The sequence below is a fragment of the Hyperolius riggenbachi genome, chromosome 7 (genome assembly GCF_040937935.1).
Source record: "Hyperolius riggenbachi isolate aHypRig1 chromosome 7, aHypRig1.pri, whole genome shotgun sequence".
NCBI lineage: Eukaryota > Metazoa > Chordata > Amphibia > Anura > Hyperoliidae > Hyperolius > Hyperolius riggenbachi.
Genome location: NC_090652.1, coordinates 67,970,301 through 67,984,937, shown reverse-complemented (window position 1 = coordinate 67,984,937; position 14,637 = coordinate 67,970,301). Strand labels below are relative to the sequence as shown.

The 14,637-nt window shown below is 43.3% G+C and overlaps 1 protein-coding gene across 1 annotated transcript in view; it reads right to left on the bottom strand.

The window, feature by feature from the left end:
• The window catches only part of LOC137525544 (serine/threonine-protein kinase Nek7-like), a 77,869-nt gene that overhangs the window by 48,214 nt on the left and 15,018 nt on the right, over window positions 1-14,637 (bottom strand). Inside the window, exons 4-5 of the mRNA XM_068246674.1 lie at window positions 11,067-11,123; window positions 1,192-1,281 (exon numbers count right to left, since the gene is read on the bottom strand). Of these exons, the coding sequence (XP_068102775.1) occupies window positions 1,192-1,281; window positions 11,067-11,123 (147 nt within the window). The remainder of the gene's footprint in view (window positions 1-1,191; window positions 1,282-11,066; window positions 11,124-14,637) is intronic.

Here is a 14,637-nt window from a genome sequence, read left to right as displayed (position 1 = left end):
TGCAAAGAAAATAAAGTAATTACTGAAAACAAATATCAACCCCAAAAAGTCCAATTGGTGGTAAAAAAAACAAGATATACCTAATTTAATTGTGATTAGTAGTGATCAAGCTATTGGCAAATGAAAGGGATGAGCACTAGTGTTGGGCGAACAGTGTTCGCCACTGTTCGGGTTCTGCAGAACATCACCCTGTTCGGGTGATGTTCGAGTTCGGCCGAACACCTGATGGTGTTCGGCCAAACCATTCGGGTTCGCCCGAACTACTAAATGCCCGGCCGAACAGGGCCCCTGTTCGGCCGAACAGGGCCCTGTTCGGCCGAATACCGCCCCCCTATGGGGTCGCAGGCATAAGGGGGGAGCATGCCCCGATCGCGATGACGCATACGAGGGTACGCATCACGCGTACCATCGTATGCGTCATCACGTAGAGGACGTGAGGTCAGAGAAAGGGCGGAAGTACCACAAGGGTACTACCGCTGAACCGCCCGCTGCCTGGCCTCAACGCGTCATACTCAGACTCCTCCTCCTCATTTACACCACTGCCAGCCAGCCACTGCAGCAGCCACCACCGGTAATATTTAACTTTACGCCAACTTTTTTATGGGGAAGCGGGCAGAGGGGGGAGCGCTAGCGGAGGGGGTGGGGGGAATTTCCGACCCCCCCCCCCCCCCCCCGCGATCGGGGCATGCTCCCCCCTTATGCCTGTGACCCCATAGGGGGGCCGTATTGCGGCATGTTCGGGTCCCCATTGACTTGCATTGAGTTCGGGGTTCGGGCCGAACACGCCGAACATCTGGCCCATGTTCGGCCTGTTCGGCCCGAACCCGAACATCCAGGTGTTCGCCCATCACTAATGAGCACTGAAAGGTGAAAAACGCTCTTGTCCATTAGGGCAGAGTTCCCCAACCCTGTCCTCAAGGCCCACCAACAGTGCATGTTTTGCAGAAAATCACACACAAGCACAGGTAATTAGTGTCTCAGCAGAGCTAATTTACTACCTCTCTGGATTTCTACCAAACATGCACTGTTGGTGGGCCTTGAGGACAGGGTTGGGGAACACTGCGTTAGGGTAAAAACGCCTTTGGGGTGAAGTTAAAAGAACATAAATATGGCAGCCTCCATATCCCACTAACTTTAGGTGAACTTTAATTCAAATAGCTTTAAATTATTGTGTTCTGGGAGAAAGCTTACCTTGTACTGCCCCCTTCTTCTGAGCCTGTTGGACTCCTCCAGGTTCATTTTCATGATTTGGGTTTAACCCCTTAAGCACAGCTTTCATCTCTGTAGGGGGGAAAGGGCAGTGTTACTATAGAGGACAGGACAGATATACTGTAGATCATTAACACAAACATCAAATTTAAGTACAAAAATAATAACAACAACAATAATAATAATAATTATTATTATTATACATTAACAAAAATTAAGTACACTTTTCACATTTTTGTGAATATTTTATTACATGTTTTCGTGGGACAACACTTTGTAGTTAGTTTACAGCTTGTATAACAGTCTGAATTTGCAATCTCATCTAAATAACTAAACACACAGCTATAGATGTCTAAATTACTGGCAACAAAAGTGAGTACACCCCTAAGTAAAGAATGTTTAAATTCTTTCTAATTAGATATTTTCCCTCCACGGGGTCATATTACTCATTAGTGTGACAATGTCTCAGGTGCAAATTGGGAGCAGGTATGTTAAATGTGTTGTTATCACTTTCACACTCTCTTGTACTGGTCACTCGAAGTTCAACATGACACCTAATGGCGGGAAACTTTCTGAGGATCTTTCAAAAAAAAAAAAAGTTGCTCTACATAAAGATTTCCTAGGCAATGAAAAGATTGTCAACACCTTGAAACTGAACTGCAGCATGGTGGCTAAGACCATACAGTGGTTTAACAGGACAGGCTCCCCTCAGAGCAGGCCTGAACATGGTCAACCAAAGAAACTGAGTGCACTTGCTCAGCACCAAAACCAGGAGTTGTCTTTTGCAAATTGACATATGAGTGCTGCTGGCAACATTTCTGCAGAGGTTGAAGAGGTGGGGGTCAACCTGTCAATTTTTAGTCCATATGCGACATACTGCATTAAACTGGTCTACACTCTGCATGACAGTTATCCCAGAATGAAGCTTGAGACCAAGATTAACTCATTTGGTTCTGATGGTGTCAAGCCTGTAGGGAGCCAGGGGAGGATGCACAGACTGTCCTTTTCAAAAAGACAGAAACAAATAGGCTCAGGGGAAAATATTTATAGGAGTTTGCAAGTTTTATTGTAAAATTTGCAACTGCACAGAGCCATTGGCCCAGGATCTTAATATGCAATATAAAGTACTGAAATGGTAAAAATTAAACACATAGGAAGAGATGCTTAATTTTTAATGTGCACTATAATGTTTAAAAGTAGTGATTGAAATTAACATAATTGAAGTGGGCAATGCTTTGGAGGCAATTAAGAAAGATGACTTTAGCTACTATCATAAGGTAAGTGTATATCTGTGTGGGTCTCGGGTGCTCCCTTCACATTGGAGAGGGTTAACCTTGTCCTTGACCTATAGAAAAGGTGAGAACGGGAGCCCTTATGGTGCAGTATTGTTAGTAAAAATTGGAGGTGTAAATTTGTGAATACGATATACTCACAAAGGAAGGTTGCAGTCCTGCAACCAACGTAAATGCCTGTGGAAAGATAACCGTCTCCGCTCGGTATCCCGGACCCTCTGGATCTGGGTGGCCACTCTCCTCCTTTAACCCTGTTTCCTGGTAGATAATGTCGCCCAGGGATAGGGATGACACCTCAAGGAGGTGTGGAGTATACAAGTGAAGCACTTTGGTGGAGGCACCCAAAAGTATGTTATAGCAACAGCTAGATAATTTTACTCATAAAATTGGATAAAAATAAAAATAAGTAAATAAAAATATATATGGTATGATGAGGAGGTCCAAAGAAGACTCACGTGGGTAGAAAAAGGAGTCTTTATTAAAATAACGGTTATACTGTAGACAACGCGTTTCACGGGACTCAGCCCGCTTCCTCAGGTCAATAAAACAGATAACCTAAAATAAAACATTTGTTTCCAGCAATTTGCTCATAAAATTAAAACAAAACTCTGCACGACTAAGTTATCTCCACCTTTTTCTTGTTATACTATCACTGTAATATTATCTTCCATCATATAAGATTACTAGACCTTCATTGTACAATACTTTCCTGACAAAATCAGATCATATATTAATATACTTGCTACGTAGTAAAATAGCACCCTATTCACTTCATATAAGCATTTTTTTCATATGGCATCACAATAAAATAACATAACACCTGATAACATCTGCAGTTAACATTACGCAAGGAGAATAGTACATACAGCTATATTCATCTTAAATAAGCTTAAAAATTCCCTATTATCTTTACTGTTTCTGACTTGCAAGAGGAAAAAAAAAGAAAAAAAAAATGCAAGCCCTGTTGAAATGTCAGCAAGCTATGTGTATAATCAGTAACATGCATATATAACCAAGTTTTTCATATGGCATCACAGCAAGCAATAAATGCAAGCCCTGTAAATATATCAGCAGTGACTGACAGAGACTTCTGGTGTGCAGACATTAATATGATCACAAATATGATCACAAATGAAGAGGAGGAGGCTTTGGAGTAATGAGCAAATAATTGAATTGTGTGGTCATAACAAAAAAGTGGGAAGAAGAACACTGCGTTCCAAGAAAACACTTTCTACCTATTGTGAAACTTCTATGGACATTCAGCAGTAAAAGCTCACGTGTGTCGAAGTGGACATGACTCTTTAGTAATAGCTTTGAAGAGCCATGTTCGCTCTGATTACTGCTGAATGTCCATAGATGTTACTAACAATACAGATTGGATTTTATTCAACTCATCGGTGTATCGATATCCTTTCCTATACAAACAGAGCTAATACAGATAACACTGAATGCTCTAACAGAAATAACGCAAAATCTAGATATAAACCACTTCAGGAAGAGAGCAATTTTCCCATATCAGCACCACTGCTCCCATTAATTTGCCAATAACTTTATTACTACTTATTACACCTAAACAATCTATATATATATTTTTTTTTTCAGGACAAATTGGCCTTTTAGTATGTAATAATGTTGTTTAGTAATTACCTTATTTTTCTATGCATTTTAAGGTGAAAATAAGGCAAAAATACTTTTTCTCCATTTATATTCATGATAGCTTTACAATAATTAGTGCTAACTTTAAACACACAAATTGTATTTGCTTATCTACCCTGGTTATTACAACGTTCCTAGTCCAATGTATGGTGACAATATTGTATTTGAAAATAAAGGTGTCTCTTTTTTTTTCATTTTTTTACTTTTTCATTGTACACTATGGATGATTACAAGACCTTATTTGCAAAAATAATAGTAACATACGTTCATGGTATATATATATATATATATATATATATATATATATATATATATATATATATATATAATTAAAAGCCAAGTTCCTAAGGCAACAACATGTTTTTTTTCTTTCATATTCTGTCACTTTGTTTGCATTTTACAAGTCTTTTATTTTTGTACAGAATATACAAAAATGTAATTGCTTTTGATTCAGTTTGTGACTACAAAGAATGAACAAGACATAGGCCACCTACCCCTAAAACTCTCCAAACTCTATTCTACTACTTATTATGGGTAAAATGATACCACATATGTCTCTTGTAGTTTTGCTAAAACTTTCCCAAGTTTGATCATAATCTTGAAAATGACTGTTTTATGTTTCATTGAGTTTGTCCCTACCCATTTTTATGTGACATGGATCCAAGCTTTAAAACACACAATGTATTCTGCAATTTGTCGGGATTAAAATGATACTACATGTGCCTAATTTAGTAACAAACTGGTAGTGCACTCTCCACAATTACACTGGACAAATATATCCATCCAGTTGTCTTTAAAGGACAACTGAATTGAGAATAATGTGGAGGCTGATATATTTATTTCCTTTTAAACAATACCAGTTGCCTGGCAGCCCTGCTGATCTGTTTGACTGCAGTAGTGTCCTAATAGCACCAGAAACAAGCATGCAGCTAATCTTGTCAGATCTGGCAATAATGTCAAACACCTGATCTGTTGCATGCTTGTTCAGGGGCTATGGCTAAATGTATTAGAGGCAGATGATCAGCAGGATAGCCAGGGCAACTGGTATTGCTTAAACGGAAATAAATATGGCAGCCACCATATCTCTCTTGCTTCAATTGTCCTTTAAGTGGTTACAACCTGGCTAAAGGCATAATGACTATTAATTAATTTATACTGAGGAGTCTTACATCCTTATTGAAATATTACTACAAAATTATAATACCCAATTAAAAAAATACATATAATCCCAGTTATTGAAAATTACACATAAAATAATCTCAAAGTCTTCCCAACCTTTAAGAGTACCTCCTCAGGTGTATGCACTTTTTCATGGGAATCGATCCAAGAGAATATCAATATTTTATGATTATTAACCAAAAAAGAAAATTCTATAGACACAGTTATGCACTACTAATCTATTGTGCCTGGGTTGGGTATTTCACCAACACTCTTTTATTGCTCAATAGAAACTCATGAATATTTTTTTGAAAGGGGCCACACCATTTTATAAACGAAATTAATTTTTGATTATTTATATGCATGTTATGTATTGTTAGACAATCCTCTTAATTGTGATATGTAGACTTACATGAATTTTGTATGATAGTAGAAGATAATCCTCATTTTTGGATGTTTTCAAAAATGTTTGTTTAACATGAAAGAAGAATGATATTTACGATTTAATATTCACAAGTAGTGTCCTGTTGTAGGGGCTGCTTTTTCTCACTCATTTTAATAAAATTTCTGATTATTTAACTACATATATACAAAGACAGAAGTCAGACCTGCATGTGGAGACTGTTATACTCAAATTGGAGTAACACGTTAACCGATTTGCGATCTAGTGCAGCTCTGTACGAGGGACAGCTCTGTCAATGAGCTATCCCCAGGAGAGGCTCACAATCTTATCCCTCTCATAGGCTGATGCCTATGAGAAGTGATGCTAGTGGTGGATCTCAGCGGGGAGGTAGGGAAGGGGTTAGAGAGGGACAATAAATAAATAGCTATATTTATAAAAAACAAAAACAAACTATAAGGCCTCTTTCACAGTGCAACGTTAAAGTAACAAATTAAAACAACATTTAACGCAGAATAACTCACTGCAATGAAAAATCAATGCCCCATTCACAGTGCCCTCGTTGCGTTGGTGACTAACGCTGCACGTTAAGTGTAAATGCTGCATGCTGTGCGTTATACACGTTATTGGCTGTGTTGGACTGTTTGCACATGCTCAGTAATAACGTGGAAGCATACTTTTCAGTGCCTGTATGCTCTACAGTATGCGACGATAACGGGGCATTCAGTTGTGTTGCAACTTTTTTGGGGGCGTTGTGGTGTATTTTGCATTGCGACTTTAACGCAACCTGTGCTGCCCGCTGTCTCCTTATTGCTGCCTCAGATCAGCGCTGCCTCCCCATCAGAAGAGTCATTGGCCACATGCGATAGGTGAAGGGAACGCACCACTTTTACCGGGGGGAGGGGGAGGGAGTTAAAACACGTTGCTACTTGTAAAATTAAATATGCTCTTAGTTCAGGCTGGAGCCTAAACTACATTTCCTCCTGCTTGGAATTTACAGCTCCAGCTCTGGAGACTGGTGAGCGATTAAGACAGAAAAGAGGAAATGTGAGCACTCCAGCTCCCCCCTCCCTTGGGGAAAAGGGGCCGCCCGCCACCCAGAGGAGCAGAGACATAGACACATGGGCACGGAAGACTGAAATCCATATAAATTCAAAGGGTTCACATACTTTTTACTGCTACTGTACATAGTTGTATTTATTCTGAGGAAGCGTTCCCTTGTCTACAGAGTCAGGCACAGCAACAAAACATATAGATGACTTGTTATTCATCATGCACTGTGACTTCAGAGGGTGCTGCGGCAGCTAAGAGGACCCCAGCAGCACTGACACCTTTGCGGCAGGAACCTTGGGATGCGCCTGCTGCCACACCCACTTCATTGCACTCCTTCTATTGCTTCCACAGGCAAACCCCAGGTTCCCACCTAATCAATCATTTCATTTTCCCACTCACCAGGGGCATAATTACAAATCATAGGGCCCCAGAAAAGCTTTGATGGGGCCCATTAAGATTCAAAACTTTTCCTTTGCCTCTTCTTGGTGACCCTCACAGTCTGAGGGCCCATCACACAAAGCTCATAAAACAAGTGTGGCCATTAGGATCTTCACACCTGTAACAAAAACACCTGATCTAAAGTATCAGAGAAAGGGAAGGTTGGTAGTTGGGACTAGAGATGTCCCGACTGGTTCCAGGCAAACTTTGGGTGGTTCGCATTCGCCAGCGAAGGCGAACTTTTACGGAAGTTTGGTTTGCCCCATAATGCTCCATTAAGGTTAACTTTGACCCTCTAAATCACAGTCAGCAGGCACATTGTCACCAATCAGACCACACTCACTCCTGGAGCCCCACCCCCTTATAAAAGGCAATGTCCTCCAGCCATTTTACTCACTTGTCTGCCTACAGTAATTAGTTAAGGGACAGCTGCTGACAGACTCTGCTAGGGAGAGCTTAGTTAGGCTCTTGTTGGCTTACTCCTAGCTGATTGTTATTCCTTATATTGCACCCCACAACACCTCTCTCTCCTGCCTCCTCCCAGAGGGAGGAGGAGGGTCTTGTCTTCCAGGGAATTGTAGGATTTCAAAAGCCAGCTTACATACATTGGCCGGGAATCAAACCCAGGTCTAGTGCTTGGAAGGCAGCTCTCCTCACCCCTATACCACCACCAACACTACATGCTAAAGCCAGCCTAGCATGTACCATTATGATATATCCAAGAGAAAAATGAGCTTGCTTAGGGATTTGTAGCATGTCAAAAGCCAACTCACATACATTGGCCAGGAATCGAACCCAGGCCTACCACTTGGTAGGCTGCTATCCTAACCATTATACCACCAACACAGCACACTACAATTCTACATGCTGAAGCCAGCCTAGCATGTACCATTGTGATATAGCCAAGAGAAAAATGAGCTTGCTTAGGGATTTGTAGGATGTCAAAAGCCAACTCACATACATTATTCAGGAATCAAACCCAGGCCTACCGCTTGGTAGGCTGCTATCCTAACCATTATACCACCAACACAACACACTACAATGCTACATGCTGAAGCCAGCTTAGCATGTACCATTATGATATATCCAAGAGAAAAATGAGATTGCTTAGGAATTTGTAGGATTTCAAAAGCCAACTCACATACATTGGCCTGGAATTAAACCCAGGCCTACTGCTTGGTAGGCTGCTATCCACACCATTATACCACCAACACTACATGCTGAAACTTCTTGGAGCAGACTTACTTCCTTCCTGAAAAAGACACACATACATTCCCATAAAATCATTCAACAGGAACTGCGTGCACAGTTTTTGTGGTACACAGTCTCTGTAGCACATTTGGTTAGCGTGTTTGGCTGTTAACTGAAAAGTTGGTGGTTCAAGCCCACCCAGGCATGGCCTTGCTTTTTGTGTTCAACGGTTGTTCAAAGAGAACCCCAGTTAGCCATGTAGACTAATTTTTCTCTCGGGTATATCACAAAGGTACATGCTAGGCTGGCTTCAGCATGTAGCATTGTAGCATGCTGTGTTGGTGGTATAATGGTTAGGATTGCAGCCAAGTGGTAGGCCTGGGTTCGATTCCTGGCCAATGTATGTGAGTTCGCTTTTGACATCCTACAAATCCCTAAGCAAGCTAATTTTTCTCTTGGATATATCATAATGGTACATGCTAGGCTGGCTTCAGCATGTAGTGTTGGTGGTGGTATAGTGGTGAGGAGAGCTGCCTACCAAGCACTAGACCTGGGTTCGATTCCAGGCCAATGTATATAAGCTGACTTTTGAAATCCTACAATTCCCTGGAAGACAAGACCCTCCTCCAGAGGAGGAGGAGGAGAGAAAGAGGAGGGAGAGAGGGAGCTGTTACGGGGTGCAATATAAGGAATAACAATCAGCCAGGAGCAAGCTAACAAGCCTACAAGAGCCTAACTAAGCTATTCCTAGCAGAGTCTGTCAGCAGCTGTCTTAACTAATTACTGTATGCTGACGAGTGAGTAAAACGGCTGGAGAACCTTGCCTTTTATAAGGGTGGTGGGGCTGCAGGAGTGAGTGTAGTCTGATTGGTGAGTGACAATGTGCCTGCTGACTGTGAAGTAGAGGGTCAAAGTTGACCCTCATGGAGCCTAATGGGGGCGAACCGAACTTTCGCAAAAGTTCGCCTTCGCGCACGAGAGAGAGAGAGAGAGAGAGACCACCGAAGGGGATTTTGACCATTTGAAGAGACTTTGGAAGCATTTTAAGCCATTTTCAGGTCACTTCCTGTTTTCTATCCGGATATCCGAATCTGGACGGATATTGGGCTCGGATATCCGAGTTTACTCGGATACCAAAAAGTTCGGATTCGGGTATCCGATTCGGATATTTGGGTATCCGGATCAATTTGGATTTTGAAAAGGGGTATCCGAGCCCCCCCTGGTAGTGATGGCCATGCTGGACTGGTGCGCACAATGGCGAGAATGCAGGCGATGGCGGTTTTCCAGCCCATATGGTCGGGCTGAGGTAGCCCAATGACAGAACAACAGTGACTGTCCAGCTGATCGAATTTGGTCTCTCCACAATGAAGCAACGACCTTATTACCTTGGGTGTGCCCACCAACACACTCATATAGGTTATTGCTTCATTGTGATATGCAAGCCCCTTCACCGCGGCAAGGTAATAATCATGAAGGGGAATTGACACATGTATATGCCTTTTGTTTTGTTGTTGCGACCGCAGTGCAGCCAGAAAAATTAAGCATGTACACGCAAAAAATATTCTTTTTGTTAGCGGCCGCTGCTAGCAAATTCAAGAATCCACCTGGCATCCTGGACCCTGTTGGTGGTGGCGGAGGAGACAGTCAAGCGGCCTGCAGGCAGATATGCTGTGTGGGGACTGACTTACTGCTGACTGACTGCTGTATAATGATGAGACAAATACACTTTAAATCCTATAACGAGAATCTGTTATGAAGGGCAAGTCTGCCATCCATTCAAGTGAAAGGTATGCACTGACTGGTAAAATACAATGTGCAGTTACAGAGATGCAGTGAAAGGTATGCAGTGACTGCTGGTATAATACAATGTGCAGTCACACAGATGCACTAAAAGGTATGCACTGACTGCTGGTATAATACAATGTGCAGTCACACAGATGCAGTGAAAAGGTATGCACTGACTGGTATATAAAACAGTGTGCAGTCACACAGATGCAGTGAACGATATGCAGTGACTGGTGGTTTAATACAATGTGCAGTCACACAGATTCAGTGAAAGGTATGCACTTAATGTGCTGGGCCTGGCACAATATAGCAATTAGCAAGGGCCAGCTGTGACAGACAGGGCTGTATATGAAGTGTTAGTGGCACACACACACACACACACACACACACACACACACACACACACACACACACACACACACACACACACACAAACACACACACACACAACAACATTAGTTCTCAAAAAAGCTGTTTTGTGGTACTCTTTCCCAACAAATATTAGCAAGGATCAAGCTAACAAGACCTAGCTAACGCTTTCCCTATCTCTCCAGCAACCTCTCCCTTTTCTCACTAGCAGCAGGCAGCAGACAGAGTGAGAACATGGCCAACGCTGGTGCCTTTTATAAGTGGGGGGGGGGGATGTCGAGGAGGGAGTGCAGCCTGATTGGCTGCCCTGTGTCTGCTGACTGTGATGTAGAGGGTCAAAGTTTAGCCCAATGATGTGGTATAGGGGGCGGGCCAAACTCGCTATGTGTTTGCGATTCGACGCGAACACGAACCCCCGATGTTTGCGTGAACAAGTTCCTCGGGGAACAGTTCGGGCCATCGCTAATCAAGTTATGTTAATATAAACATTTTCATAGCTTTGGGAGGAAACTTACCTTCTAAGAGCTTCTTCTGCTGAATCTGCTTCATTTCTTGGTCTTTGTTCTTAACTGCTTTATAAATACAATAAATAAATGAATAAACTACTGGTTTATTATCCTCAAATAAACCAATCCTCTCTGGTGAGAAAATGCAGAATAACTATACAAGACTGCACAGATATATAACATTATAACAGACATCTGTTCATAAAAATGGATAAACACACATCATCAACATCTACTGAAAGTGGACCTGAACTCTTGCACAGGACAGAAGGAAAGCATAGATACACGCACCCACAATGTATTTAGAGAGTTTAGCTTCTCTAATTCCCACTCATCTGTGACCAAGCACAAGTTGTAATTTGATCTCTCAGCTGTGTCAGCTGACTGCCATGGCAGAGCAATTAATTTATAAACACATGATGTTAACGATATGCCTACTTTCATGAAAGCAGGAAGTGGACACACTGCACATTTATTGCAGGATTTGTATCAGCTGTAACAAAGAAATGCTTTTATATAAAGGTAATTATGCTGTTGCTTATCTTTTAGAGCGGAGAGGAAGTTCTGAGTTCAGGTCTGCTTTAAAGAGAACGATTTACCAACTGCACTTTTTTTGTATCTATTTCTAACCTCATTCTTTCAAAAGAAGAAATAAAGAAAGCTATTGTATAATTCAGATCAGAGTGAGGTCAGAGCAATATTTTTCCATTTTAGAAAGCCAGTTCTGGCTTTGGCATCCAGTGAAGTAAGTGGATCATTTCAGCTCTGATCCCATTTTCTCCTCTGACCATTCTCGCTGTTACACAGCCCTAGAGATGGATCAAACCTCCAATTGTAGGTTCGCAAACCTCAAACGCGAACATCTGCAAAAGTTCAGTTCGCACAAACTTTCGCGAACCGCAATAGACTTCAATCAGGAGGCGAACTTTGAAAACTAGAAACACTTATGCTGGCCACAAAAGTGATGGAAAAGATGTTTCAAGGGGTCTAACACCTGGAGGGGGGCATGGCGGAGTGGGATGCACGGCAAAAGTCCCCGGGAAAAATCTGGATTTGACGCACAGCAGCGCTTTAAGGGCAGAAATCATATTGCATGCTAAATTGGTGGCCTAAAGTGCTTTAATACATCTTGCAAGTGTATACATTAATCAGGTAGTGTAATTAGTGTACTGCTTCACACTGACAGACCAAACTCACTGTGTAATGCACCGCAAACAGCTGATTGTGTAGTGATGGCCATGCTGGACTGGTGCGCACCATGGCCAGAGTGCAGGCGATAGCGGTTTTCAAGCCCATATGGTAGCCGGGCTGAGATAGCTCAATGACAGAACAACAGTGACTGTCCAGCTGATTGAATTTGGTCTGTCCACAATAAAGCAACGACCTTATGATCTGTGGTGTGCCACCCCCACCCGAGACACTCATATAGCCGGCGGTCATTGTTTCATGGTGATACGCAAGCCCCTTCACTGCGGCAAGGAAACGATCATGAAGGGGAATTGACACATGTACATGCCTTTTGTTTTGTTGTTGCAGCCGCAGCGCAGCCAGAAAAATTAGGCAGGCATGTACACGCAGCAGAAAAAGTAGTATAGCGGCAGCTGCTAGCAGCGGCCGTAAAAATTCAGGAATCCGTCTGGAGTCCTGGACCCTATTGTTGGTGGCGGAGAAGGCAGTCAACCGGCCTGCAGGCAGAGATGCTGTTTGGGGAGTGACTTGGGGCAGGCAGTCACATGGCACACAGACAGAGGTGCTGTGTGTGGGGACTGGCTTAGTCTTTGGGCGGGCAGTAGCCCTCCAGGATCCATGCCTTATTCATTTTGATAAAGGTGAGGTACTGAACACTTTTGTGACCTAGGCGACTTCTCTTCTCAGACAGTGACAATTCCTCCAGCTGTGCTGAAGGTCCTTTCTGACAGGACGCAAGACGGAAGTTGGATGGCAAATTGTGACAGCTCTGGCCACAGGTCAAGCCTACACACCCAGTAGTCCAGGGGTTCATCGCAGCTCACAGTGTCTACATCCACACTTAAAGGAATACTTAAGTCAAAAAAAAAAAAATGACATTTACTCACCTGGGGCATCCCTCAGCACCCCGAAGCTGGATGGTGCCCTCGCAGCCCCGCTCCGATCGTCCTGTCCCCGCCGGCGGCTACTTCCGGTTCGGCGACAGCCGCCGACAGGCTGGGAACGCGGCTGATTTTCCGCGTTCCCAGCCGCTGCTATCACTCTCTATGCTGCTATAGCGTATATATATACGCTATAGCAGCATAGAGAGTGATAGCAGCGGCTGGGAACGCGGAACATCAGCGTATATATATATATATATATAGCGTATATATATATACGCTATAGCAGCATAGAGAGTGATAGCAGCGGCTGGGAACGCGGAAAATCAGCCGCGTTCCCAGCCTGTCGGCGGCTGTCGCCGAACCGGAAGTAGCCGCCGGCGGGGACAGGACGATCGGAGCGGGGCTGCGAGGGCACCATCCAGCTTCGGGGTGCTGAGGGATGCCCCAGGTGAGTAAATGTCATTTTTTTTTTTGACTTAAGTATTCCTTTAAAGGATACCCGAACTGACATGTGACATGATGAGATAGACATGTGTATGTACAGTGTATAGCACACAAATAACTATGCTGTGTTCCTTTTTTTCTTTCTCTGCCTGAAAGAGTTAAATATCAGGTATGCAAGAGGCTGACTCATTCCTGACTCAGACAGGAAGTGACTACAGTGTGACCCTCACTGATAAGAAGTTCGAACTATAAAACACTTTACTAGCAGAAAATTGAGAGCAAGAAAGAGGTAAAAAAAGGGGGAATTTCTTATCAGTGAGGGTCACACTGTAGTCACTTCCTGTCTGAGTCAGGTAGAGAAAGAAAAAAAGAAACATAGCATAGTTATTGGTGTGCTACGCACTGTACATACACATGTCTATCACATCATGTCACATGTCAGTTTGGGTATCCTTTAAGGCCAGGTAGTCAGCTACCTGCCGGTTGAGGCGTTGGTGGAGGATGGATCCGGAAGGGCTAAGGTGAGACGTTGGACTAAAGAATGTCTGCATGCCTGACATCACCATGAGATCGCTAGAGTGCCCTGTCCTTGCCTACGTGGACATGGTAGGAGGAGGAAGATTACTGGCAATGGCACCTTTATTCCGTTGTGCTGTGACATCATCCTTAAACGCACTGTAAAGCATAGTTGCCAACTTGTTCTACAAGTGCTACATCCTTTCTGCCTTCAGGTGAGTTGGTAACATCTCCGCCACTTTGTGCCCATACTCTAGTCTAGTAGAGTGGCCACCCAGTACAGGTGAATCCCCTTGAGTTTGTTTATACGGTGCCCCTCAACAGGCTGGACAGCATGAAAGTCGCCATCTGCACAAATTTGGATGCAGACTATAATAGATAGCGGAGATGCCGCCGCAGTGGTGAGCGGAATGGCGGCTGTCTCCGCGTCTCAGCCGGCGGCCTCCGCCGCGCAATTACATGGTGGAGTTTTGCCTGGTCCTTCAGTTGCACATAGACTGAGGGCTACGTGCACGCGCGTCGCGCGCCAGGCGACAGGGCCTTTATGC